The sequence below is a fragment of the Pyxicephalus adspersus genome, chromosome Z (assembly GCF_032062135.1).
Source record: "Pyxicephalus adspersus chromosome Z, UCB_Pads_2.0, whole genome shotgun sequence".
Lineage (NCBI taxonomy): Eukaryota > Metazoa > Chordata > Amphibia > Anura > Pyxicephalidae > Pyxicephalus > Pyxicephalus adspersus.
This window is the reverse complement of record NC_092871.1, coordinates 53,200,382-53,215,403: the sequence shown is the minus strand read 5'-3', so window position 1 is coordinate 53,215,403 and position 15,022 is coordinate 53,200,382. Positions and strand designations below refer to the sequence as shown.

Below are 15,022 nucleotides of genomic sequence, written 5' to 3'. Positions count from 1 at the left end.
AGGGATCAGCAGCTTGCTTGTCCTTTGAAGTTACTTTCAGTTTCACTCTGCACTGCAGCCAGCATCGAGCAGTCACACAGAGGCACACAGTATCAGGTATCAGAGGATGCCTTATTTGCAGGGGTTGCTTTATTTTAATTGTTTGAGCAAAAATCGGGGGGTGGCTTATTTGATGGGGATGCCTTATCATCGGGGAAACACGGTATGTACCAAAATTTTAGAGAGGTAGGTTGCATATGACTGTGTGTAATTTAACTTTTTATTTTGTTTGCTTAAAGTTCCAGAGGGAGAACGAGAAAGTCCTGAGCCAGGCACGTCAGGGCTGATGGCAGAAAGTGTTGGTAAGCATTCATATATTCTTCATGCAAAAATGTCTCATATCCATGTGCAGCTTCACAATATATGTGTAGTTATTATTCTTCTTTTTATTTCTACACAGATGTTGTTTCCCAAAAATTAGAGTGGATGGCCAAACTCAAGGCCATGGACCAGAAATGGAAAGCCGTGGCCAAGATAGTGCGTCATGCACGAAGGGACCTGTGTGCCCTTAAATAAGACATTATGAAAAAAAACTTAGGAACTTTTATATTATTATTAATTTTTTTATCATAGTTTTTATATTTGTTTATTAAAAAAAATTGTGTATGTATCATTTATATTATTTATAATAAAGAAGATCTGTCATATGAATGATAAAGAATAATGACAGGTCCTATTTATTATTTATATGACAGGTCATCTTTATTAGTAATAGATATATATATTTAGATAAATATATATATAGATATATAAATAAACACACATGAACACAGTGAAGCACCTGTACAGAACGTTCGTTCATCTCGCATGCTCGGAACATGCACGATCAATGAAGGACCACACACACGATAGATGTTGAACAATCGTCGTACAATCAGATCTGCCGTGCTGGTCGTTCATTTCCAATGACTATCCTCGTTCGTAGGCGTCACTTTTTTTTTAAGAACGACTTTTGGCCAATCAGTCGTTCGTTTCCAGCGATAATTATTGGACGTGTGTACACGGTTAAGTATATAGAAATAGTAGCCTGGAACCAGTAAGTCACAAGATATGATGCAGACAGGATGGAAAACTTCATAGAAGTACCAGATTGAGAAGAGAGCAGCTGGCTTGAAAGTCTAAGGGGAAGTCAGCAGTGTTATGGTCCAGTGTGCGTTAAGGCCATATTCCCTTTTACCAGAGAGTCGGTGGAGCTGCAACCCAGTGTGTGTGTGTCCTGTGGAGGTGACAGTGTACCATTCATTGATCAAGGACAGCAAATTGCTCCCTCGAATAGCTTCAGCAAGAGTGATTGTGGCCTTCTCCAGCATCTACCTACATTCATCCTCAAGCTTACAGAGATGGCAACAAAAGCATCACTCTTTGGGCATCCAAGTTTAAAGAAGATTGTGGCCACCTCTAATATTGCCCATACATGCCAGTTTTGGACAGTATTACTATTGCTTTTTGAGCTTCCATGAGGCGGCTGCCTCATCCCTGTTGTGAGAATAGTCTTCCAGATTTAGATACCAAATACCAACTTATAGGTTTAAAAACTACACCAAACACTGGGACTTGTAGATCACTGCCCAGTAAGTGAGCATATAATGTCTGTTACAATTGGGTCACAGCATTGCTGTGTTAATGTTATTCTCTTGTTAGTAGTTTGCTAACTCATGACCCTAGGGCCTTTATGCTCTTCTGTCCTTTTAATAAAGCTTACAATTTATTGTCACTTGTGGTGTTCTGTTCAGTCCACATTCCTGGGAAGGCTCACTTCTGGTAGAATAAAGGAAACCAAAGAAATTCAGCACCTGTGTTATCTGAACCTCCTGAAAAACAAATATAGGTGATCTGCCTAACAAATGAGATGCCTGAGCTCTGACATACCATGCAAATCATTGAATTACTAAAAAGGATACTGCGCCCACTGAAATAATCATTTACATACATCATTCAACACAGCCCACAGATCCATATGTTCTGAAGTTTGGGAGCGGAGAGACTTGCAGTCGTCCAAATAAAGATATATCACACCATAACCACGAAGAGTGAAGCCCTTTGACCTTCATCTTGAAGTACTTCATTGTATGTGAGGACCTCAAGTATCTGCACATATTTAAGGAGCAGTGTAAAAAATAGGAAAGTGTTGGCTGTCAGGGGAACAAGAAAGAAGTATTTTTCGACTTAGACTAAATTTAGCGAGACCCATACAATACTTTATTAAAAGCCATTTTGAAGCAACCCCAGAAGAAAAGCCCATGCAAACTGATGGCCTCTATATTCAAGGATAGAATAGGAATGGGAGAAGTGTCCACCTATGGAAAAATGCTGGCAAACTAGGCAACTAAACACAGAACACAGCCTTGGAGCCTTGTCTGTGATTGGACAAGTGAAGTATTTAAAACACGATAATGACATATTCACTCTGCTCTCGCCTTCCATCAGGGAGCTTCCAGTGGTAAATAGTGTGCAATGCAGCAATGGTCTAATTGATTTGCTTTACTCACTATTATCATTACAGTCTGAGATCCAAATAAACTGTGATAGGAAAGCAATATACCACGTGAGCAACAGAGTTCCCTTTGTGGAGAGTAAAAAAATAAACTTTTTCTAGGTAGAAATAAAATAGCGTTTTATTGAAAAAAAAAAAAAACATAAAATGAAATGAGATAGTTTGGTAAATACTTTAGATTAGGGCTGGGTCTACACGGACTTTTTAAAAAAATGTTCCTACTGCGTTTTTTTGCACTTTTATTATGTCATCTATGCCGTGTTTTCCTGCTTTTTTCCCTCGTTTTTACTACGTTTACATTTTAAGTGTTTAAAAAACACCCATAAACAATAACCGCGTTTCTGGCGTTTTACAGCTTTAACCCAGCGTTTTAAATTTTTAAACGTTGCAAGCAACGTTTAAGATAAAGCTCATAAACATGCCTCAAGGAAACGTTGTGGTGTAGAATAACCCATTGGAATGCATGAGGATTTCAAACATGGGCTTTAAAAGCCTCAGGTTAAACGCTGGGGCATCCGTGTAGACTAAGACTAAGTTATTATCTGAAGCTATTTTAATATTTGGATTGAGTATTAAATGTTGAAACCAATTCCAAATATTACATCTATGGCACAAAAAGGAAAGATAAATCTCTACATTAAACTACATATAACAAAAAAACTACTAGATAGGTGGGACTATCAGTGACCTATGTGATGTTTAGGTATGCAAACAGAACGTTTTATTTTATATTATTAAATAAAAATACAGTTCTATTTACTTATACAGCTTAGTACATTGATGCTGTTATGTGTTGTAAAAGAACACCTAAAGCTTTAAGTCAAACCACACCTGTTTCTCCTTCGCTTTATAAACCATAAACATCAAAGCTGTCCTGCCAAAATAAGGACATTTTGCATTATGCAAATGGAACTCACTTTATCTTGGCCTTTTGGTAATGTATAATTCTTTACTGACTTAAATAGAGATATGTTTTTTTAAAACATGATCAGCACCAAAGATAGATTACAGACAGCAGGAAATTAACAAAGGGATCCAGAAAGGTAAGTGTAACCTGAAACCAAAGTCTCTACCACCCAAATTTAAATAACTGGTATTATTAGGAGCACTTGGCACATTGGTTTTACCAAAAACTAACAATTGGGCACATGAAAATTTATGCTACAAAAATAAACATAAATTTCTCTAAGCTTTCAAGGAAATGCTTACCCCGCTATCTACCTTGGTATGGCACCTCTTAAAGAAAAAGATAGCCTTACTTACATTAGGAGCCCTACACATGCCTTCTTCAATTCACCCTTGTGGGTAAACAGAATGGAAAGAAAATAAAGAGAAATGGCATTCCTACTTGCTTTCTTAAGGCCATCACCAAGGTTTAACTCTTAATAACTTTTTCCTTACACGTAACTATACATCTTCAGTAATTCCTAACACAACAGTACTTTGTTGATTATATACCCCATTCTTCACTTTTATTTATTTGCTCCCCAGTCCTGTGGTCAGCCAGGGCAAGAAAACAACCCAATGGTTCCAAAGCATGAAGATACATGTGACCCCCATGCCTGAATGTGCTGGAGGCCAAAGTGGTCAATTGTTGGGTTGGGCTGCCATTGTTGGTTTTACACATACACAGCTGGTTTTTGGGCTGGCAGGAAAGTAAGGATGCGCTTTATTTTATCCTCCTGGTCTCTTAACCTAATTAAGCCCAAAATTAAACAATCACCTGTTCTACTTTATTGAACCAATAATTAATATTCATTGGAGGTCAAATATAACAGACCATTTTAATTTTTTGCCATCAACAAAACTGGGACACCTAAAACCAACAATCGCTCCAAGCAGCTATGTCCTACTTGGTGTCATTGATGAACAGGGGGAAGCTACAATTTGTGTTGCCTTACTATATAAACTTCCCAGCTCCTAGCTTACCTACTCCACCATGAAGTACCCATGCCTTCCTCAGCAGGATGGCAGTCTCATTCTGTTTGCCAGGGTAGATGGACAGTCATGGGAACCTTGGTTCTGAAATATCACTGTCAGAGTCCATTAAGGAATAGGAAAAGCAATCGGTTGATTTAAATTGCCATAATTGATTTTAAGCCACAGTTTCAGACATACTAACTCAATAAATGTGTCCCATTAATTCATTACCAGTTATTGCTGCTTAGGCTGAGCACAGCTACAAATGCAGTGAATAGGTTAATGTTTCTGTTGAACATCAAAAGTAGCAGTTGGTTTGGTTGCACAGGCTGAGCTCAGACAAACAGCTGTATTTATAAGCATGCACTGACCCTACTTTTTGGAAAGTAAACAGCTCAGCTTTATCTTAACAAGCGAAGCCAGGATCCCAACATGATCCCAGAGAAATAAGAGCTGAAACATTAACCAAATGCTAAATATCCAGCTCTGTTTATGCAGCTCTGGACGATGCTTGCAGTTATAACTTTGTCCCTGCTAGATGACTGTAGGGCTTCATTCAAGGAGAAAATGTTCAGGTCAGCCAATGTACTGCATAGGTTAAATTTGAATTCTCTAAACTGCACAACTATCAGCATGAAGAGTCATAATTATTTTAGAAAATAATACAACAATTCTTAATATAAAATACAAGAAATGAGAGGGGCAGTTGTCACCAGGACAGTAATAACCTGACAATGGTTATTGAACCTAACCCTTTCCCTTTAGTCTGTGTCTGTTTCTGAATTAGGGACAGTGACATGAAAAAAACAAAAACCTGACACTGGTTTTATTCCTTTCTCACTCAAGACAAACGTTTTGTCTACCTTGGGTTTTAGGGCCCACTCACACTTCATTGCAGAAATGCACACCATGTTTACATATTTGTGTTTGTGTATCATCAATAATAAATGGCGCAGCTGCACTTGTCCAGAATGCGGTGGTTAAGGTGCACCTTTGATTTCTCAGTGTCCACTATAAGGTTTAGTGTGTTCAAGAAGCTTTATCAAGTCACTGGCTCCAAAATGAGATGTGTAATAAAACAGAAAGGAATTATTCAAGCGTTTTATTTGTATGTTGATGAGAGGAAGAAAGGGGGGACCAAGAAATGCAAAATATAAGCAGATTAAACTTTAAGTGTTAGTAGTTAGGTAACGGTTTAAGGTTAAGGATGGGTACGTTTTATGGGTTTTGGGCTCTGATTAACATTAAGAGGGACATGAAGTGTGAAGTTTAAATTAAATGTAGGGTTAGGTAATCGGCGGGTTAAGATCAATATTTTCTAGGCCAACATTTCTACATACAGGAACAGTTTATGTGTGATAAAAAAAAACATTCTATTGTTTTATGGTATCCTTTTGCTTCTAAGCAGACATCCCTGTCAAGATTGAATTTTTCCTGTTTTTGACTTTTCTATAAGTTTTATGGAGAAAAATGCTGATTTGTTTTTAAATCTAGCATACCCAACATTTCTGTGAAAATGAAATTTTCATCTTTCAGTTAACATAATTATTTTATGGTTTAGTCATTTAATTTTACTGAAATGGCTGACTGCTTACTTTTCAGCTGTGCCAGGTGAGGCTCCCACCACCTACCTTTTGAGCCTCCCTAGCTAAGCCACCCATAACAAAGAACCATTTGGAAGGCTCCAAAAATAGGTGAGGCATTAATGTATGGCCCCTGGTAAAACATTTTCAGTCTGTGTGATTAGAAGTATGGCGCAGCTGCTTTATTCTCACAGATATTTCATTAGCAGACGCTCTGGCTGGATCTATTGTGTACAGAAAACAGGTAGTCTTTACAGTTGGCCATTGCATTGTTGATAGATGTTGTGGCGTGCTCTCTGCGGGTGTCACTAGGATAAATGCCATGCAGAACACATGGCAGACGGCTGACAATTAGTGCTATTTGAAAAGCAGCTCTCTTCCAGCTCATAGTGGATCTGGCTTCATCTATAGAGTCCGGATCCTGTGAGCAGTTCCAGACAGAGTCTAAACAAGAAACCCTTTTCTCGGGCCAGCCTGTAGAGAGTGGGAGTCATTTTTCCAGACACAATATGACTAATTGGCTCATACCGCTTTGCTTTCAGATGACGGTCTGGCCAAAGTTCTTTTAATTAGTCCATTAAGTGTATGCATAAAAAATATCCCCCCGTGAATATATCTGCCATTTTTTTCTGCCTGGCCTGGCAGTGCATTCTATCTAATGTACCCTGAGTAATCGCTGGCTCTGTAATGAGCTTGTAAAGTGAAATGGTCAGTCTGAAGCATTCCTTCATTAGCTGTTCCCTGTTATTTCATCCACAGAGGTCCAATTAACCCAACCAGAGCCAGAAATACAACAAGTCAAGAGCAGAAAAAGAGATTGAAATGTACCACAGTCCAATTAACCCATCCATAATTTTACAGACAATGAACTAAGGAGAGAAAAATGTACCATAATCCACTACATTCACATATGATGACAGTGAGCTGAATATAGAAAAATTCACTGCACTCTGCCACAGTCCAATTACACTATCAACATTCCAAAGGAAACTAGAACATGCAGAATTCTGCCATAGTTCAGTTCACCTATTCACAAACAGAAGAACAATGAAGAGTATAAAAAGGAGGACTGCACACCACCATGGCCCAAGTAACCTCTCCATATCTGAGGAAAGTGAGCTCAGTTTAAAAAAAAAGATCCTCTTGATCAGTGCAACTAACTCAACTAGATCTGCAATTACAATGTGCCAAGAGCAGAAAAAAATGACTATACTCCAAGTCAAATTACCTATCCATATTCAGGACAATAAGCTGAGAGAACTATACCATCAGCTGGAAAAAAAAATGAACCATACTCTGCCACAGTAAAATTCATACATCTAACAGGACAAAGATCTGATGATGTAATGCTACAGATAAGTCTACAGTAGAATACATGTATCTAAATCTGGAGGGTCAGTGAACTAAGCACAGAAAAAAGCACCATACTCCCTGACAGTGTAACTCATCTATCCGCATTTGTAAACCAATGATCTGAAGAAAAAAAATGGACCATACCCCACCACAAAACAATTAATTGATCTACATATAGAAGGAAAAGAAGCTAATTGTACAGTATGTATGTATGTATGTATACTCTACCACAGAACAATTTATCTATTCACATCTGAAAGTTCAATTATCAGAGTGTATAATACCTTACTGTACTCTACCACCTTTACCACTGTTGAAACTGTGGAAATTAAAATTCCCCCCAAAAAAACTATTATTGCCTTTAACATCTATGTACTACCAATCTGGACTTTATAAAAGCCTATGGTCTAAATGGATTTGGACCCCCTTTTTATGCGTTCCTAAATTAGCTAATCCCCCCCCCCCGCCCCCCCCCCCCCCCTCCGCTTTTCCAGCCTAAATTATACACTTGACAGCAGAAATCCTTTAGTTTCTAACAAGGATTTTCTTACAAGTATTCAATGCAAAACCAAAAAAACATTTTAGTTATCCAGTTTTCTGCTGTTCTACAGCAATCCTAAATTAGAACATCCAATTGCTGTCTAGGATTTAAGAAGATCACCTTTCAAATATCAACATCAAAATAATGAGGGAGAAATCAGATCACACAGAGGGCTCAAATTATTAAACAGGCTATTGATATACCATTCTCAGCCATGTATCTGACCAATTAATTTTCTTTTTTGGTCATGGATGCTGGGCAGGCTATTTATTATGTCTACTGGCCTTAATAAAATATGGTTCTTGCACACTTTGGTTTATAGACACAACCATTGTAATACATAGCTGCAAGTGGTTCACCTAGTTTATTGTCGGTGAGCCTTTCTGGTGTGGTCATAGTTGAAAGAAAGATTGCGTTAGGGTTAGCCCTTTCTGCTCTTTTATTCTATCTCATACAGTAAGTAAGACTTTGTTAGGACTGGATGACCAATTCTATGGAATACTTTACCCATAGCAGCCACACTTTAGGGTGCATTAATATTTGTGTACTATTAGGAACATAAGTGTCATGTTATATTTGACGCAACTGGACTTGTTCCCCAGCAAGGGGAATTGACTAGCCAAATGTCAGATGAAATAAAGGTTGTATAAAACCACATGAAGTAAGTGTTAAAGGAGTTGAAAGATGCATAGTCAAAACGTGTCATCAAAGGTAGTGCCAAGGGTTTTGAAAGCCAAATATAGCAATTCAAACTGCAAAGGAGTGTTGTATAATGGACAAAAACAAAATAGTATTGGGCAGCTTATTTAAATTGCTCTATGGAGACAAATTTGCCAGATTTCAACTATAGTTTCAATTCAACTAATTTTCAAAATAGTTTTCTAAGTAGTACATATAGTATATGTACATTTTATGATGTGTAGACATTTAAAAGCCCTGAAAATGGTGCTATTAGATGCAATGCCAGCCATCCTAGCATGCTCAAACATCACTCATGTGATACTGTATATCATTTCTTCCCCAGCATCTACAACAGGTTACGTAGGAATTTGGAGTTAAGGGTGAAGTTTTGGCCAGCCTTTAATGAGACATTCACGTAAGAGACCGGGGCTATGTCTACGTCACACAGGTCAGATGATTTTTTCCCGATATGAATGGTTGGGCTCATCTCAGGGCAAAAATCTGATATGTGTACAGAGGTGGCCCAATGTCGGTCATGGATCCTTCCTGATGGTGAACAACCTCAATAAAAGTGAAGGGAGGGGAGGTAAGTGGGATACCACTTGCTAATTCTCCCCCTCCCCTCTCTGCTTTGCATTGTTGGTTTGCAACATCAATTTAGTTAACTAAAAATTTTTGCCCTCACAGCATTGGCACTAGTTGGACTCAAACCTTGCCCACTCACATAATGAAAATTCCAAAAAATAACATATTAACATAAGAGAAACCTTGATATGTTTTGGGCAAAGTGCTTATTTTTAAGGCCTTACAAATAAGAATATTGTGTAAAATGCATGAAAGTTCCTCCTCTGTTGACATCCGTTAACCCAAGCATACAATTTATACAATAAACATAGGAGCTTAAAACTACAAAACATATTGTTATGGATTTTCAATATGTTATTAATGTGAAAAAAAAACCTTGAGCTTTAAAAAAGGTCCTCTAAACTATTAAGTTTTTCTCTCATTTGTGGATAGAAAAAAAATCTGAACTTTTACTTATTACTGTGGGTAGGAACACAAGGCAATCCAAGAGCTACAAATGCCGTTCACCATTATCTAGGCCAGCACATCACTGGCAACATTTCTAAGCTATAAAAAAGACAATTTTCAGCAGTAATTACTGTCCTTGTTGGATTTATGAATAAATGGCTCCATCTACCTTTGATTTTCATGGGTAGAACAATTTATTCAAAACACTTCTATTAAAAATATTTTTTTGCTTACCTGCCAGTGATAATTAAAAACTTGGACCTTTACATAATTTCCTCCTTTGCTCCAGCCTTTCTTGCTGGGAATGTACACCAGTGTTTCCAGAGTTAATGTTAATACCATCTGATGGACATCTAACACACAGTAGATTTACCCAACACTTTTATCATGGAGATTAATTTTTTTATCAAATACTTTGCTGGAAGTTTTGGTTATATAAAGGCATTACATCTACAATTCTGTATTCATAGGATAGTCTATTTATAAAACAGGGAATCTGATTTTCCTACAAACATTTCCTGGTGGGAATCAATTACTGCTATGAAAAAATACATGGCCCTGGGAGATTCCCACCAGAGAAAATTTGAGGTGAATGTATGAGTCCCTGTTTTATAAATAGAGCCCATAAATTTAATGTAGACCTACTATAAGAGTATTGTTTACCATGCTAAGTGCAAACATGCTAGCGATTAAACATTTCTAGGTTTTTCTTTCTTTTCACAAAGATCACACCTGCCATTCTGAAAATACTGGTCTCTCGCTGAATGATGGGGCCATTTTTTTTAGGCATCATTCACGTTCATTTGTTTGATTTTATTATGACAAATAACCATCCAAAAAAAAATCTGATAAAAATTTGCACATAATTTTTAACTTCAATCTGGGGTAGAGGAAACTGTTTCCTTCTTATTGCAGCAATTTAATGACCTCATCTCAGCCTAGGCAAAGTCACCTGACTAAAGCTCAAGGACTGCTGCCTAATGGTAAAAGGAAAGTTTTGGTTTCTGTATATTGTGACATGTCAGAAGTTCATGCATACAGACTTGCATGCAGACAGGTCTACTTAAAAAAGATCCCTGATTTCAATACCCTTTTCCAAAGTAAAGGCCTGAACACAGGCTAGATAAATATTGTCTACTGCTCGAAAAATGCCCAACTTATCATTTTAAATTGTTCAATAAACTTGTGACAAATCATAGTTAAAACAAACAACCATTCTTGTGGATTTGTTCATCTGATGATCTGTTGTTATCTAGCTTCTGTACATGACCAGGTGCTTAAGGGAGCATGTGTTACCCAATCTCTTAGCAATTACATCTGCTGCCTGCCCACTTGTCTAGCATGACCTATAAAAAATTATGGGCAGCATGGTGGCTCAGGGGTTAGCACTCTGGTCTCTGCAGCGCTAGGTCCTAGGTTCAAATCTCAGCCAGGACACTATCTGCATGGAGTTATCAGGTTCTCCGCGTGTCTGTGTGGGTTTCCTCTGGGTACTCTGGTTTCCTCCCACTTCACAAAAATATGCAGTTATGTTAATTGGCTTCCCCCTAAATTTACCTTAGACTACATTATTGACATATGACATAAGGTAGGGGCATTATATTATGAGCTCCTTTGAGGGACAGTTAGTGACACGACTTTGGACTTTGTACAGCGCTGTGTAATATGATGGTGCTACATAAATACTGTGTAATAATAATAATTGTATCATTACTGCATGTATGCAATTGTGTGCTTTTAGTTGTTATTATAGAATGTTTGTATATTAATATTTGTTCATTTCAATTACTTTTGTCTAGTGTCTGTGTATAGCTTAAGCTCCTCATGTGTATGAATATTTTGTGTGTTCTGTATCCTTCTATTTTAGTCTCTATATTAAAATTTAATTAAAATTTTAAACACGGACATTATATTTTCAACTGTGATTTATTTGACTACACAGATTATTGTTTTCATTATGTTATTGTATTTTGTTTGTTTTTTAACCAACAATAATGTCACAAAATCGCCTTTCTGAAGTTTTCAATTATTCAACTATTGTTAGGAGCAATATTTATGTGTTACAAGCATATTTAACATCCTGTGGTGTATAGGTAATTTATATTTCTGTTGTATTTTATCTTTCATTTTTGTAATCAAAAGGAGGAGACTAAAATGGTGAATAACCTTTATTTTTTTGTAGCAATCGAAACACAACATTACTCAACAGTGGATGATGGACTAGCTGTTGTTTATTGATTGCAACCTGTAAATCGATTGCTGGTTAGAATAGTGTACGACTTTCTTTTTCCTTATTTAAACAGTTGGAAATATGTGACTACCCCCTTGAAGAACCCCTTTCTTTATGGCACAGAGCTCAATCTCCAAACAAAAGCCATACTGAGAAAGAAAATGTTCCTTATTTTGTATCCAAACAGTTTAGAACATCAAAGGATATTTTCCATTTGACAAAGCAGAGACCCCATAGACACAAGTGACAAAGTAACAGTTGGCGTGTGAAGCAGAGGAGGGGTTAACTCCCTGTCTGAATGTGATTGTACCTAGGGCCCCCAATCTGCTTGCAGCAGAGGGCCTGTAACAAGAAGATAACACAACATTTGGCATCAAGAACACTTCCTAACAATCCTGGGTATTCTTAATTAAACAGATTGGCACCAATTAGTGGCTTTGGAAATTGGTTGCTTTTTTCCTTTCTTTTTTTTTTCTATTCAAGAAGTGCACTTTCATAAGTCTCAGATTGAAACTGATGTTGCAAACAAAACCTAGGCTGGTTTAATATTTCTTTCCACCTTCACTGCCAACATTCTTTTATTGAGGCTAGTTAAAGAGTGACTCCACTTTGCATTATAACTGATTATGAAAAAAATCCCCAAACCCAAGCCATAAAACCACATTAATTTGCTTTAATGCAAGTGCCAACAGCAACACATACTAATTTTTACTATGTGCTCTACCTGTTCTGATCAGATACTAGAAGCAGTTCTGACCTGGAGCTTACACAAGACTGAGGATTTTTTCCATTTCCCATTTGACAGGGCTTTACTAATCACCAAGCATCAGCACTGCCATGAGGGGGAATGGGAGTAAGTACCATGGTCTCTATATTTTCAGGTTTCAAGTACTTGTCTTTTCTATGAGCAGCAGGAGTTAAAGAAAAGGAAATGCCATATATAATTCTGTTAAAATAAGAAAATGGTTGCCATTACAATTGAACGTGTTGCTTTACCCTTGTCATTTTCTCTCCATTTTATCAACAGCTTTAGGGGTTTTAAAAGGCCATTCAATAGGACAGGGGGTGGCAACTGTCTAAGCCTATCTAATAAATGTACCTGAACTTTTTAGTTTTTTTTATATTTACTCTTACAAAGAGAACCTATAGATGAGCTCCACTCCAAAACAGAATTTCACACAAAAACATTACTGTTCCCCTTGTGGATTGAGCTGGATGCTGACACATTAGGCCTGATTTATTAAAGCTCTCCAAAGCTGGAGAGGATACACTTTCATCACTGGATACATGCATCAGTGAAGCTGGGTGATCCAGCAAACCTGGAATGGTAAAGTAATTTGCTATTTGCTAACAAATGTTTAGAATCCTTGACCAGATTTATTTTCTGTTTTTTGGATCACTCAGCTTCACTGATTAAGGTATATCCTAGCCTTGGAGAGCTTTAATAAATCAGGTACAATACTTATGAATGTCACAACAAGGTTCAGAAGCATTTTATCCCAGGGGAGCTTAGAGGGAAAAAAATAGGAAATAAGAGTCAAAAAATGTGTCAGATTCAAACAAAATGCAGGAAATATCATTTTCAGAAGTTGCTTCCATGAAATGGAGCGTACACATTTTTAAGTTCTGTCCTGTAAGTCCTGCAAGGTGAGATAGGACTGTACACTAATAAAAAAAAAGTATATAAAAAGTAATTATCCTACCTGTCACTTGTGGTAAAAGGTGTTTGATTTCTACAATACTACAGGAGCATTGTAAACGTTGTTTGTTAAAACAGACAAGCACCATTATTTTTAAAAGCCAGCTCTGGATTCAGGTCCTTCTATTCCTGATAGCAATTAACTGCATTTTGGGCCAAATCTTGGGGCCAAAGATACGTACCCTTTCCAGCGATGTTGGGTGTGGATGATATGACAAGCCTTATTTTCTCTCATTTTTCTCCCCTGTTTGGCAGATCCTAAATGTCTAAATATCTGAAGTATTCCTCAAGAGAGTCCAGGGTGGTGGGAGGGGACCTAAAGCCCATGGTTCAATGGTAGTGAAAAACATTCATAAAAAGAAAAAGTAAAATACGTTGCTAGATTGGTAAACATAGTTGGAAAAGAAAAAAAAAGAAACTTCCAGTTCTTGCAATTATCTCCTCACATGACCAGTACTAGGTCATGTGACCTTTAAAGGTCATGTGACCTTTACCAATGCTGAAATTTGCTGTTTTGGTCAGAACTGCTGACTACTTGGCTATGGAAAAATGTCCAAAATGGCAAATGGGACTGGCTGATAGCCAAAAACATTTTTGTAATCACAAAGTTCAGTTTCTAAATGATAACTTTTATTAAGCAGCTTATTGGTAATATAACTCAGATTCATTAAACACAGGCCAGATTTATATTAATACCTATTCCATTGTTCTTGAAACTATTAAACAAGCCTAACATTTTATAGCCTACTTTTTCTTTTTCTTTATTGTAGTGTAATTTTACGGGTGCAAGCATTTGCACTTTAGATAAACGCCTTCAGTGTCTTCCCTATCTTCTGTCATTCTCTTCCACCTTAATTAAAGGAAGAGCGATAAAGAGCGGTCAAGAAAACTACAGAGCCGGTGGCCTAACATGCCCCCAGTCCCTAATATTGGTGTTACTCACTGTGTTTTAACTGTCACAAAAGAGCTAATGGATTCAGTGTCAGGGGACCTGACGACACAGAAAATCCATTTACTTTCTAAAGGCTTGGCTGGAAAGAATGGTGTTTCTTTAGCTATTGTAAGTAATGCTTCCACTTTGCTTTGAAAGACGAGTTTCAAATAGGACTACATTATTGGTGGCTGAGTTATTAAGTGCTCTTTTGCATGGCTTTTCATGATAAAGCAAAAATAAAATTATGTGCCAAGCAGTCATAAGATTCAGTTAAGGTGTCATATACAAAGAGGCCTTCTTGCTTGCACTTGCTGCACGGACCAGTGTCTCTGTGGGGAAGAAGCTGTGATAGTCATTGCTCCCCCTTTCTGTTCCTACTTTCAAGAAGGCTCAGTTTTAAAAAGGATTGGATGGACTTTTTTTATCCATAAGAAACAACTTGTCATATCTGGATGGTTCCTCATTGAATGCAAACTTCCTCTTGGATGTCACTTGGTCCTGTCTTTTCTCCACATC

The 15,022-nt window shown here is 37.4% G+C and overlaps 1 protein-coding gene across 3 annotated transcripts in view; it reads left to right on the top strand.

Moving 5' to 3' along the window:
• LOC140344095 (LIM domain transcription factor LMO4-B) overlaps window positions 1–11,550 on the top strand; it is a 91,905-nt gene extending 80,355 nt beyond the window's left edge. For 2 of the 3 annotated variants that reach the window (XM_072431030.1, XM_072431028.1), the window contains one exon: window positions 279–11,550. In XM_072431030.1, coding sequence (XP_072287131.1) covers window positions 279–326 — 48 coding nt within the window. In that variant the 3' untranslated portion in view covers window positions 327–11,550. The remainder of the gene's footprint in view (window positions 1–278) is intronic. The other variant, XR_011923483.1, reaches the window with a different exon arrangement.
• The last annotated feature ends 3,472 nt before the right edge of the window (window positions 11,551–15,022 follow it).